Source organism: Muntiacus reevesi, chromosome 16 (assembly GCF_963930625.1).
Source record: "Muntiacus reevesi chromosome 16, mMunRee1.1, whole genome shotgun sequence".
In the NCBI taxonomy this organism is placed as follows: domain Eukaryota; kingdom Metazoa; phylum Chordata; class Mammalia; order Artiodactyla; family Cervidae; genus Muntiacus; species Muntiacus reevesi.
The window spans coordinates 6,773,049-6,786,717 of record NC_089264.1 but is presented as its reverse complement, the minus strand read 5'-3'; the positions used below and the strand labels follow the sequence as shown (position 1 = coordinate 6,786,717).

The following is a 13,669-nucleotide window of genomic DNA, read 5'->3' as shown; positions in this document are numbered from 1 at the left end:
TTTGCAGAAATTGGGGATTATGGAATTGTTGGGAGGATTAAATGAGTTAATAGACAAAAAATGCTTATTACTGTGACTAGTACAGAGTAAAAACTCTATGCATGCATCCATCACTTCAGTTATGCCTGACTCTGTGTGACCCTATGGATTTTAGCCTGCCAAGCTCCTCTGTCCATGGGGTTCTCCAGGCAAGAATACTGTAGTGGGTTGTTATCATTGCTTCTAAGATGAAAGGGACCACAGAAATAAATGCATAGATTTCTGTCTAAACATCAGTCTTCAACATTAAGTTAAATGTGGTTATTTTTATTCTTCCATAACAGAAGGTCAAAAAAGACTGAGAAGTCTATACTTTGGCCCACCCAGAGCTTGCAGAGAGATGAGGTCAGTGGTGATGTTTCTGGCTCACCCTGCTGCCTGCGTTCTGGCAGGAGGGAGGCAGTGGCTGGCACAGCAGTATCTGAGGAGTGCGGTGCTAATGCCACTTCAAAGGCAGCTTCCTCCTATTTTTATCCTGGGTCAGCAGCCTGCCTATGCAGTTGCCTCTTGAACAAAAGGTTCTACCAGGTCTCTGACACCTTTTAAGGCCTCGCAGACTCTTCTCACAATTACGTGGCATTTGATTTATAAACACAATCTCTACTCTACCCATAATCTTGAAGCAACTAGCCAGCATTCTTACCATTTTACAACCAATGAAAGTAAGGCTGGGAGAGGCTGAATCATATGGGTAAAAAGAGGCAAAGGCAGGTCTCCCGGGCCAATGTGACGTCCAAATTCACATTCTTTCCATACAACTGGCTCCTATTGTCAGTTAGAACTCTTACTCTTTCTCACAAAGAGATTGTCTTCAAATCTAAAATGAAGCTATATTTTTTTAAAGTCTATTGTTTTAGAACCCAAAATTTAATCTGATAGTCTAAGATGAATTAAGATAAATGTTGTTTAGTTGCTAAGTTGTGTCTGATGCTTTTGCGACCCCATGGACTGTAGCCCACCAGGCTCCTCTGTCTATGGGATTTCCCAGGCAAGAATATTGCAGCAGGTTACCATTTCCTTCTACAGGAGATCTTCCCAACCCAGGGATCGAGCCCGAGTCTCTTGTTTGGCAGGCAGTTTCTTTACCTCTGAGCCATCTGTACTGCTTATCTGTACATTCTTAGTAAGCAGACTAATACTGTTGATTTCTATCTAAAGAAATGGACACGCTTCTATTTTTTTTTTCTTTCTTTCTTTCTTTTTTTTTTTTTTTTTGATAAGAGAGAGCTACAACCGAATTCCCAAAAACTCTACTCGGTAGGAAAAGATTTAAGATTCACTTGAGAAGACAGGTCCCAGGAAATAGACACTGTTATTAAGAGACTAGAACAAAAATAACCTTAAAATTCTTCTGACTACCTAACTGTATCTAAATTATCTCAAGGGAGCATTTGTCCTATATTTAAAGATCTCTAGATAAAGGAATTCTATATTCCTATGGAGAACTTCCTTCTGATGTTGACCTGCTTCCACTTTCAGGGAAATTATAAGTGAAGACTCTCTAGAGCTGGAAGGGCACCTAAGAGATCAGCTAGCTAAAACTGCCATTTCCTATACCTGTTTGCAATCTCAGTGGTAAATTAACTTTCAACTTTTTCTTCTACAACTCTAACTCATCCCAATTTCCATTATCTTTTTCTTTTTTGGTCTTAATTTTTAAATCTTACAAATAGATTTTGGGCTTTCTTTAGGATTCATGTATAATTTTCCATGACTTTTATCATTTAGAGAATTAAAGCAGTTTAAAACCCTCACACTTCCACTGACCTAAAAGTAAATCATTTATTTAAAACATGTTAAAATCTTTTACCTGTTTAGAAATTTTGATTTGTCTGTAAATGTTGATTAATCCTATCTGTTTTGCCAGACATCTTGGTGTGCATGTATTGGGGATGGCAGAAATGGGTCTATTTGTGTGAAGCCCTCACCATGTGTAACTGACAGGTGAGAAGGGCTACATCTTAGGACATGACCAAAAACTTTGGTAAAGATAACCACAGTTCCTGATTACGGCAGTCTGATACAGAAATTGTTGATTCATTTCACAAATGCTTATGAAACATCTACTTGCTAGTCACTGTTCTAGATCAAGGGATGTCTAAATGAGTAAAACAATAACCCCTACTTTGGATGGAGGTAAATTCTAGAGTGGAGAAGCAGATACACAGAATAATTAAATAAATACTTATTATGTTAGATAGGCGTCAGCCTAAGGGTAGAAATAAAGGTGGCAAGGGGGAGAGGGAATCTTGAGGGTGAGAAGAGAGAGAGAGACTGAGAACAGTCAATAGTGATCATATGATATCTGAGTAAGGCCCAAAGGAAATGAAGTAGGGTCATGGTGATACCTGGAGTTCTGTGTTCCAGGCAGAGGGTCAGCAAGTGTAAAGGCCCTGAGACACAAGTGGACCTGATCTATTCAAATAACAAAGAGGCCAGTGTGGCTGGAGTAAAGTGGGAGCGACAGAACAGGAGATATAAAATCAGAGGTACACGAGGTGTGAAATCAGCAGTCCTGTAGGGCCTTGTGGCTCAGTGAAAGAACCTGGAGTTCTGTTTTGAAATGAGAACCCATGACAGAGTTTTAAACAGAGGACTAAGTGACATAATCTGACTTAGGTTTTTAACAAGATAATGTTGGCTGCCATATTGAGAACAGGCTAAAGGGGCAAGGGTGAACCCGGGAAACTGAGAGACTGCAGCAATCATCCAGGAAAAGAGTACGATGGCTTAGCTTGGGATGGTACCAATGGAAGAGGTAGGCAATGTTCAGATGCTGGACGTGTTTTAAAGCTGACAGTTCAGGTGTGGGGTCAACAATCACTCCAAATAGTGATATTTTGACCTGAGCAAATAGAAAACTGGCTAACACCTGGTGCCTTCTTGTACCCATGTGCCCCTTTATGGATCCCTGGTTTGTAGAAATTTTAACCAGTGATTTAAAAGACAAAAGAAATGCCATTTATTCCTGTTGGCTATTATTGGAATCTGTTTATGATAAAGGATATCATGTGTGTTTACTGTTCATATATGTTTAGAGAGAAAGAAGTTGAAATAATATTTGTCAGCTGGAGACTCTCTACTGTGCATGTGTGAGCAGGATTTCAGTCAAGACAATTCTTTTAGCTTTTAAGGTTTATGGTAAGAAATAGTTTGAACTTCAAAGCATGTATCAGTATATCACATTTAACTTCTTTGGCTTCTAGGGCAATTTGCATTGCTTTAGAATTCACTTCTTTGTCCTAGGCAAACCTCAGCTGAACTTTCCTTTTTTAAAATGTCAAGTTAAATTGGTTACCAGACTGTGTAACAAGGAAGCTTACTAAGCTACTTCATTAACAAGCTATGTGTATAAGTCAACATCTAATTGACATAAAAGATGGTTCATGTTAAATGGAGAACGGCCCCCAGATCCTCTGAGCTTTTCAGCTGACCTGAAAGCAGAGAGCCCTGTCTCCCCTTCAGAGAGAGGGAATGCCTCTCATGTGGTATATCCCTATGCACTGTGCCTACTGGTGCTTGTGGCAACTGGCAAGATGCCAATATCAATTAATCCAAATTTAAGATTTCAATGTCCCTTTCCAAACTTTCTAAAGTCTCATTCAATTTAGTTTTCTTGGATTCAAATTTCTTTTTTTTTTTTTGTATGCACTGCTTGTTTGTTTATTTCTTGCTTATCTACTTGAGCTCGTTGCTTGTTTTACTTCTCACCTGCTTTTGGCTGCGCTAGGTCTTCTTAGCTGCGTGCAGGCTTCTCTAGTTGCGGGAGGCGGGGCCACTCTGCAGTGGTGCCTGGGCTTCCCTTGTGGCAGGCAGGGCACAGGCTCTTGCTGCACAGGCGTCAGCACTTGCAGCCTGCAGGCTCACAGCTGCGACTTGCTGGCTCCAGGGCATACGGGCTGCAGCAGTTCCTGCACAGGAGCTCATTACTTGTGGCCAGTGGGCCCTAAAGCATGCAGTCTTCAGTAACTGCGGCACAGGGGCTCGGTAATTGTGGATTCTTATCTATTGCACCACCAGGGAAGTCCCCCCCTCCCCTTTTTTAAAGCAATGTTTTATTTGTTTTAAAGTCTTTATTGAACTTGTTACAATATTGTTTGTTTTCTGTTTTTGGTTTTTGGCATGTGGGATCTTATCTTCCTGAGGAGGGCAATGTCTTAACCATTGGACCACCAGGGGAGTCCCTCAAATCTTTTTTTTTTTTTTTTTTTTTTTTGGAGAAAAATAATTTTTTTTTTCTAAACAATTTCATTGCAAGTATAGTGCCATATGTGTTTGATTAAGAAACCTCATATGAGACTGCCTGGGTTCAACTCCCCCTACACCAGAACTTACTAGCCTTCTACCCTCAGGGAACTTACTTAGCCTCTCTAAGTGTCACTGTCCTCATCTGGAAAACAGGGATTTTAAAAGTGCCTACTTCATGGGGTTATATGAAGGATTGTATGAAATATTCCACATAAAGCAATTAAGCATCACCACTGGGCACACAGTAAGTGATCTAGTAGTGGTGGCTCTTATTAAAGGCAGAGGTAGGAAAACACTTCCAGTTTATTCTTTTGATGGGAATATGTAACATCAGGCGATTTGTGAGTTCAGTGCAAACGCTCATAGCCTTCAATTCACATTATATTGGACCAGCTAAAGACTGACATATACTCTCAAGATTCAACACTTAAATGACACATTACTCTAAGTACACACAGACTTCTGTTAGTAAGTCCAATATTAACTATGTGACCTGCCAGAGGACATAGCAATTTGGTCAGTTTGAATGATATCTTCATTGGTTTGCTTCTAGCGATTGTTTATTTAAGTACATCTACTTAAGGAGATCAAGATATTATCATTGCATTAGCTTTATCTAAAAACTAGGAAAAGAAAAATGTAGAAAACTTGAGAGAATGAATACCATCGATGTTATTTCCCCTTAGTTGGAAAAGTGAAGAATAGTATAAGGACAGGGAAGGGTTCCAAGAGAATGGAAGTAACTGGGAATATATGAAGGGATAACTGGATAGAAGTGTAAGTAGATGCATTCTATGTTATTGGGATCAATGGGGTAAAGTTATGGGAGGCAAAGTTTGCTTCAATGTAGGGAAGACATTCTCAACACTTAGAGCTTAAAGACTGAGATGGCCTGGAAACTAGTGAGCTCCCTTCTCTAGAGCAAGGCCTGGATGAGGTAAAGGTTTCAACTCAAGATTATTTGATGTTACTAGGAAAACAAACAAACACACATATTTTATTTTTAGCCTATATTTCATTTCAAAAAGAAAGTAAGAACTATACTCTCTAATGAAATGATAATATTATATAATAGGATATTAAAAGTAGATGTTTCCTCCTAGGCCCTCAAATACAAGAGATGCTGCACCCTGAAGTGAGATCCCAGATAAACACAGACTTTACAGGGAAAACAGGAGACATGAGTATCCCCAGTGTGCTCAAAGATGAGCACATGACTGCTACCATTCTTGAACCCCTGAGGCAGGTCCAGGTTGTTAAAGGGGGTCAGAGTCTGGCAGGAAGAAAGGATTTTGTGAGGTGGAATTCTGGAAGTCTGTAGATCAAGGTGTGTGTTTAGAGTAGATGGAGTTGGGGGACCCTGCCCTCTCACTTCCAGCCTTGTGAGGAAAGAGAGTCAAAGTGGCTTGTTAAAGGCCTTTGTATGAGATGTCAGCAAGGGGGTGGATGGGAGGTCAGAGTGGGCTGGGGTCTGACTCCCTCCCAGGATATCTATAGAGTGAGAGATGGTCTGAAAAACTGTTTTGGCAAAGAATTGGGAAATTTGCTGCTGAACTCCCAAGGGCAAATGATGTGATTGTTTCCCATGGACCAGAGCAGGGCAGAAGGAAGGCAGAGTTGGATGGGGTTGTCCCAGGGCCTGTCCAAGGGTGCAAACAGACCCTAGTAGCTACAAGCTGTAGACAGACAGCTTTCTAGGGGTTGTAGATTGAGTTACGAGTCAACTCTAGAATTGAGATGAACTGACGTTAATCAAGGACTACAGACAAGATGTCCCCAGTGATAGGGATTTCAAATATCCCTTAGAAGTTTTCTTCTCTGCGCCACCCTGGCTCTGAGAGGGACAAGCCAGAATGTGATGTTACTATATAAAGTAAAAAAAAATTCTGCTCTTTCTTGTTCTCTATCCTTGCACTTTCACCTCAGGGTAAAAGTTAGGGTTAGCAAGTTGGGAGAGGAAGAGGAGAAAAGCATGAAGAAGCTAAACACATTGCCTTCCCTGAAGGTAAATGAGCCCTAGTTAGGGAAGGAGAAGAGATTGACCTATAAGAGGAGACTTAAATTTGTTATTCCAGTGGCTGGAATATTATAAGTTAAAACATAATGGTTTGAGTAACTTAAGATGAATGGTCTAATCCTAAAAGGAAGTCAAATGTCACAGGACCTAAGTTTTCATTCAGCAGCAATGAAAAAATTTCTTTTATTAAAAGATAGATTTCTTAATCTAATCCAGTATAGATTAATAATAAAATAATTTTATGGTAAAAAAAATTAAAGAGTAGTAGGAGACAAAAAGAAAGAAGCATTTTGATGGCACATCATGTATTATTCACAAAAAATAACCAATTTAACATATTGGTTACAGTTAAGCACTCTCATATCAAAACTTTTAATTCTTTTGATAATAATGCAATCCAAGGTAGAAATTCCAATCCAGAATCTAACCCATGATATGCTAGGATTCTACCATCAGACCTCCAAACTCCAAAATAGAAGAAACACTTCTGTTATTTTCAGGTCCCTTTGGTCATTTCTGGCTCAGGATGGATCACATGGCTTCATTTAGCCAGTCAAGCAGAGAACAGTATGAACCTCAGGACAGAGATTGACAGAAAGAAATAGCACCAAAGAACAAGATGTGAAAATTGCTTTGGGGAAATAGGTTAGAATTAGGGGTTTGGGTGCAGGCAGAAACTAGAGGCCTGAAATATTTTTGGCATGAACAGAAACAACAATGTACCTAAAGAACTATTTGTTTATACCACAGGTGCATGTCTAACCTAAGACAATTTGTAATTTTATTCTATTGTTAGCACTTAAAGGAGCATGAAGTCACATTTGGCAGACTGAGGAGTATGTAGAAGAGCAGCAGTCATTTTGTTCATTGAGGTCACTGCACTGCTGCTATATTTAGCATATGTCTATTCTACAAGACTTTGTGTGTGTGTAAACTCAATGCTATTTTAAGTTTCTTTTCAGAAAAGAGGTAAGGACAAAGGCAGACAAAGACATGCCTATGGGAAATAAGAGCTAATTTCTCTTTATCATACGGAAGGTTGGGTATGTGTGTGTTAGTTGCTCAGTCGTATCGACTCTTGCGACCCCGTGGACTGTAGCTCACCAGGCTCCTTTGTCCATGGGATTCTCCAGGCAAGAATACTGGAGTGAGTTGCCATGCCCTTCTCCAGGGGATCTTCCCAACCCAGGGATAGAAACTGTGACTCTTAAGTTTCCTGCATTGGCAGGTGTGTTCCTTACTACTAATGCTACCTGGGAAGCCCTTAATCATACTGAATGTTAATACTTCTTAATGTATAAAACTATTGGTTCTGTCAATAGAGGTAATGAGTCTCTTCTCTAAACTGACCTCTGACTGACTAACTCACAACTGCAGAGCTAAAAAACAGTACTGGATTGTGTGCTTCCTGAGGACATGGACTTTATCTGAAGCATCTTTGAATCTTCAGTTCACAGGAAAATGCCTAGAAATATTAGGAATTCAATAAAATTTTTGTTAAATGAATGAAACGAATGCATTAATAATGTGGAATAGAAACCAAACCCTTAAATAGTAACTTATTGGATCTAGATTAAGAGAAGGAGATTAATGAAAACAAGTTTTTACTAGGAGTGTTTTTTGTTTTGTTTTGTTTTGGGCCATGCCCTGTGGCTTGTGGGATCTTAGTTCCCCAACCAGGGATAAAACCCGGGGCCCCTACAGTGAAAGCACCAAGTCCTAACCACTAGACTGCCAGGGAATTCTCCATTATTATTAAAGTTTCAATGATTAAAAAGAGAGAATCAAGATCCATTAAATTGACTCTCTTATGCTTTATATGCAAAACAACAATGAACCACCTACCTTTGTGTGCCTAACAGAACAACAACAACAAAAAACAAACATTTTAATCTGAGATATTTTGTCCAAATCTAGGTGTTGCTATTCATTTTAAATATAAGAACTTGATAAAGAAAGAAAAGATATTGAAACCATTTATGCAATTTGAACACATTTTAAAGCATGGCTATGCTTTTTGTTCAAGAAACAAAATGTTATGATACTCCCAAGTTGATTCATTTCTCCTAAGTGTGCCTTTGCTACTTTTTGCCAGGAGTTTTCCTGAGTCTCAAGCAAATGGGAATACGTAAGGAAGTAATGTGTACAACCAGACTTCAGTTCAGTCGTTCAGTCGTGTCTGACACCTTGGAACCCCAAGAACCGCAGCATGCCAGGCCTCCATCACCAACACCTAGAGTCCACCCCAACCTATGTCCATTGAGTTGGTGATGCCTTCCAGCCATCTCATCCTCTGTCGTCCCCTTCTCCTCCTGCCCCCAATCCCTCCTAGCATCAGGGTCTTTTCAAATGAGTCAACTCTTCGCATGAGGTGGCCAAAGTATTGGAGTTTCAGCATCAGCATCAGTCCTTCCAATGAACACCCAGGACTGACCTCCTTTAGGATGGACTGGTTGGATCTCCTTGCAGTCCAAGGGACTCTCAAGAGTCTTCTCCAATACCACAGTCCAAAAGCATCAATTTTTCAACACTCAGCTTTCTTCACAGGTCCCTGGAAATACAGAATGAGTAAAAGCTTTCAGTAAATTGTATTTCATGATATTAGACAAACTGAACATATAGTATACACAAGGGAACATTTCAGGGACACACACTCTCAAAGAAATAAGGCATGTAATATGCATAACAGGAACCAAAGCACAAATGAAACAAGTGGCTGAACTGTTTCCTGCAGAGACACAGGCAATATACTACACTCAGGAAATAAAGATCCATGTGGTCTTCATCAATATATAAATAGAACGTGGTTGGAAAAAATGTCATCTACTCCACCAAACGGGAAATATTGAATAAGATAAAAATAAGACAAAATATTAAAAGTCACTTGGAAAAAGTACAAAGTCCAGTAGAACATGGTCTGTTTCCAGAGTTATTTATATACTTATGCTTATTCAGTATTAGAAAAACAGGACTGGAATGAGGGTGGGCTATGGATGTAGATACGAATATGAAGAGGGTAGACAGAAAAAGGGTGTCCCAGTGATGACAGGGGGCTTGCAATGGTGGTGATGCCTAAGAAAGATGGTAGCAATTGGAGCTATGGGTTCAGAAAAGTGGAGCAAGATGGAGGTCCTAAAGGAAGGTCAAGTCCCAGACCAGCACTAATAATATGCCAGGCAGAGGCAGCCTATTTTGGTTTTAATTATAAACATTGTGGGGATTTGTTGGTTTTTATAGTGCTTAGTAATGGTGTGGAGAATGCTTTGGAATAACAGCCAATCAGCATAAACCAAAATGAATGAGCTATATTAACATTTTCATTATTTCTAGCAGACTGGACGCTCTCTTTCTCTTCCTGGAAGACCAGTCCCACCTGCCATCTCTGCAACATCTCCTTGGTTATACCAGCCTGCTTACGGCTACACTAGCAAACCAACTGATGGGCTAGAGGAAGCAAAGAAGAGACTGACTCCTTGGGAAGCAGCAGCCAAGTCTCCTCTTGGCTTAGTGGATGAGGCCTTTGGACCCAGAAACATTCAGGAGTCCATTGTGGCAAATGTGGTCTCAGCAGCTCGTAGAAAGGTGCTTCCAGGGCCGTCTGAGGAATGGAATGCAAGACTGTCCTATGTCCCTCAAACCCAGAAACCCAGTGTGGGCTCATTTGTAAAGCAAGAATATAATGTTTCATCCCTACCCAATTATAGTATGCCTAGCTCCCAGTATGGTTCACAGGCACCGCATGCATATTACAGGCAGCCTTCCAGAAACGATTCTGAAATAATGTCCTTGGAGACCAGGTCTGATTATTGTCTCTCCATAACCAACTGCAACTATAACCCACACCCGAGGGGATGGAGACGTCAAACATGAAGTTAGCAGAACTGGTTGCACGCCACCTAGATTTTTTTATGTTTCTTTGCAGTGTTTTTCACTTTTCTAATAGTTTAGATTCACTTTTGATCTTGGCTTGTTCTCATAGGTCATTTATCTGTGTGTGTATGCACACTGGAGTGTAAATCACGTCCTTCTCTGCAGATGCATAGAGAATTTCTTTAAAGAACTCATTTCCTGTGCTAATGACACAGAAATTCCATTTATTTCATTAATATGGAGAATTTAGGCAACTAAACTCTTCTCAATTAAAATTAACTATGTTCCTGTATGTGCCTTAGTCCAGGATGGAATTAATGAAACATGGTATGCTAATTGTTATTAGCAGTAACAGCAAGGAATATAACAATGGAGAAGTTTTCAATGGTAGTATGGGTAATAATTATATAAAAAGGATTTCCTTGGTGTTATTTTAAGCATTTATTTGAAATATATTTTAAAAACTGGTAACATTCATATTTGGTTTTTGGAATTGAGACAAAGACATTCTCAGAAAGAAATAAATATTTGAGAGTAAGACAATTATACATTTCAGTTGGACTTCTGAGGTAAGTGGTGTAATGCGTGGGGAATAGAAGATTTAGGTATAGGATTTATTTTTAATCTATTTAAAGCCAGGGGCCTGAGACAGGAATAGACTCTGGGTTCAGGTGTCCTCACTTGTGAGATGAGAAGATCAGATTATTTAATCTCCTAGATGCTTAACAGCTCTGATATTCTAAACTGAGTTTCTCTCATTTGTAAAATGATCTTTGATGCATTATTCATTTTTGTTGCTCATCATATAAATATCAAACTAAGTTTAAGTGGATTGGTCATTGGTGTTACAACATATCATTAAAGGTCCAAGAGGAATTGTTGGGTAGCAGGGTTTGAGCTATGTGCTACATGAGTGAGGGCTGATGTGAAGAAAAAAAGCTATTAATGGATTAAAGGAAGTGGTAGATGGATGTGTCTGTTATTATACAACTGTAGGTCATGAACATTTATTAATTACAGAAAGCATGCCACAGAAGCCTGTGTAACAAGTGGTGCTTCTTTAGAAAAGCATCATTAGGATATTCAAAGGAAGTTAAACAGTTGCTTGCACAACTCCATGACCCATGCCTTGTTAGCATGCCCATTAGACAATCAGTTGAACATCTACTCCTCACTGTCACACCCACAGAGTATTAAACACAAGGAAATTCAAAGTACTTTACATCATAAACAAGTATGAGAATATTTAAAAAATAAAAACATCTTGAGTGTTCAAAACATTCTTAGGTTTCTAAATATGATTATTTTGCTTTGTTTTACTTTTTGACTCTTGAATTTATTATTATGATCGTCTCTTTCACAGAATAATACTTTTTAAAAACAGCCAGGATACAAGTAATCCCTTATTTGGAAACAAACCAAAAAAAAGTTGAAGAAATCACAGTAAGTTCTATTGGTAATAGAATCACCCAGATACTAATTTGTTCAATTATTAAGAAAAGTAGAGTACTTCATAGAAATTTGAATTATATCTCAAATTAGAAGATATAATTACAGATTCCTAAAGAGTTCCTATGGAATTTTAAAAAAAAAGCCTGGTATATTGGTTAATCTGTCAGCAATTCTCAGGAATCCCCACATAAAAATCCTTGTGGTGGTTCAGTTATTTTAGATGTCAATGTTTTAAGATATGTAGAATTTAACAGAAGGAATTTTGTACAAGATCATATCCTATTTTGTTCTTTTCTTTTATAGATGCTAGCAGTTATTTCCTTCATTCCTTCGATTTTAGATACTCCAGTTTTAAATACATTATATGATTCACTAAAATTTTCACCAAACTCAAAATGGAGAGATGCATACATTTTAAACTTAAATATTATTATGAAACAGACATGTCCCTCTTTGCATGCACTAGGTCAAAATAATCATTGTATTAAGCTATCTGAATTTATTCCAGACATCAAAAAAAAAAAGAAGAAAAGAAAATATAACACATGGCAGGAAAGTTGTACATTTTTCATTCACAGGGAAATTAATGTCTCATTTTTATTAGAAGTCAATGTTTCAAGGACTTATACTTTGCAGATACAATTCTGAAAAAAAGAAGTGTGTTGTCAAATCATCACAAAATGTATGGGTGTTTATCTCCAGTTTTCACAAAAGGAGTAGAGTTAGATTGCTTACATTCAAGCTAATGCTTGAGCTAAGGCTGCCGTGTAGACAACTGATTCCTGCTGAGAAAGCCTAGACAACTACTGTTCTCACAAAAATAAAATCAGTCTGGGACTTCCCTGGCAGTCCAGTGGTTTGAGACTCCACACTTCCACTATGAGGGGCATGGGTTCCACCCCTGGTCTAGGAACCAAGATCCTACATGCTGCACAGACCAGCCAAAATAATAATAAATAAATAAAATTGGTTTGTGTTATATTCCAAATAATAGTCTTTTCAGAGGAGAGCTTGCGTGTGTGCTAAATTGCTTCAATCATGTCTGACTCTGTGCGACTCTATGGACTGAAGCCCGCCAAGTTCCTCTGTCCATGGGATTCTCTAGGCAAGAATATTGGAGTGGGCTGCCATGCCCTCCTCCAGGGGATCTTCCCCACCCAGGGATCCATCCCGCATCTCTTATGTCTCCTGTGTTGGCAGGCAGGTTCTTTGCCACTAGTGCCACCTGCTTTGTAAATATATACCACATGTGTTGTAAGACATTGTTCTACTAGTAGCAATCACAGGGGTAAAAGAGTTCTGTGCTACCATGATTAAAAAGCATTCTCTTGAAGTACACTAATTTGCCACTTCTTTCCATCTTCAGTTTAAAAATATAATTGCATGTGTGTGAAATATCTATTATTGAGATGATTTAAATACTGTTTGTATTTTGAATTTTAAAACTACATGATTCTAGTCCACTTATCTGACTATATCTCATGTTTTGGCCCCATCACTCATATTGGAACGGGCTACACTGTTAGGGCTCAAGCATACACATATATACATTAATGAATTGAAACTTTGGATAAAAAATATATCAAATAGGTTCAGTTATTATAATTAGAGAGGAACTGTAGAAATATTGGTAAGAGAAAGTAGATGTTCACATTTGATTTTTTTTCAAAGTAGAAGTATTTACACTGTCCACACATCTACTAAAATAGACTATGTTCTCCTGCTTATTAGCTTAACATTTCTACCTTTGTTTATCCCAAAAGACTGTGTTTGAAAGATGCATACTGAAAATCAAAATTGTATTAGTAATAAAAATTAACTTGAAAATCAATTTAAAGAGCCTTTTCGTTTTTCCTTATTAAAAAATTCTTTTGAAATAGTCTTCACCCCAAAGATTTAATCTTATCTACTACATATTTTTAAATTTTAGTTTCTACAGTATCAGCTTCCAGACACATTAAAAGAATTTCATGCTGATTGGCAACATTTTAACTGCAACATTTAAAAACTTAAAAAACAACTTACCTGAAAATATGATCAGTT

At 38.4% G+C, this 13,669-nt stretch overlaps 1 protein-coding gene across 3 annotated transcripts in view; it reads left to right on the top strand.

The window, feature by feature from the left end:
- SYNPO2 (synaptopodin 2) overlaps positions 1-13,669 on the top strand; it is a 200,126-nt gene extending 186,457 nt beyond the window's left edge. The window contains exon 5 of one of the 3 annotated variants that reach the window (XM_065907624.1): positions 9,638-13,669. In XM_065907624.1, coding sequence (XP_065763696.1) covers positions 9,638-10,174 — 537 coding nt within the window. In that variant the 3' untranslated portion in view covers positions 10,175-13,669. Of the gene's footprint in view, positions 1-9,634 lie in introns of all 3 variants that reach the window. The other 2 variants (XM_065907623.1, XM_065907625.1) reach the window with 2 other exon arrangements.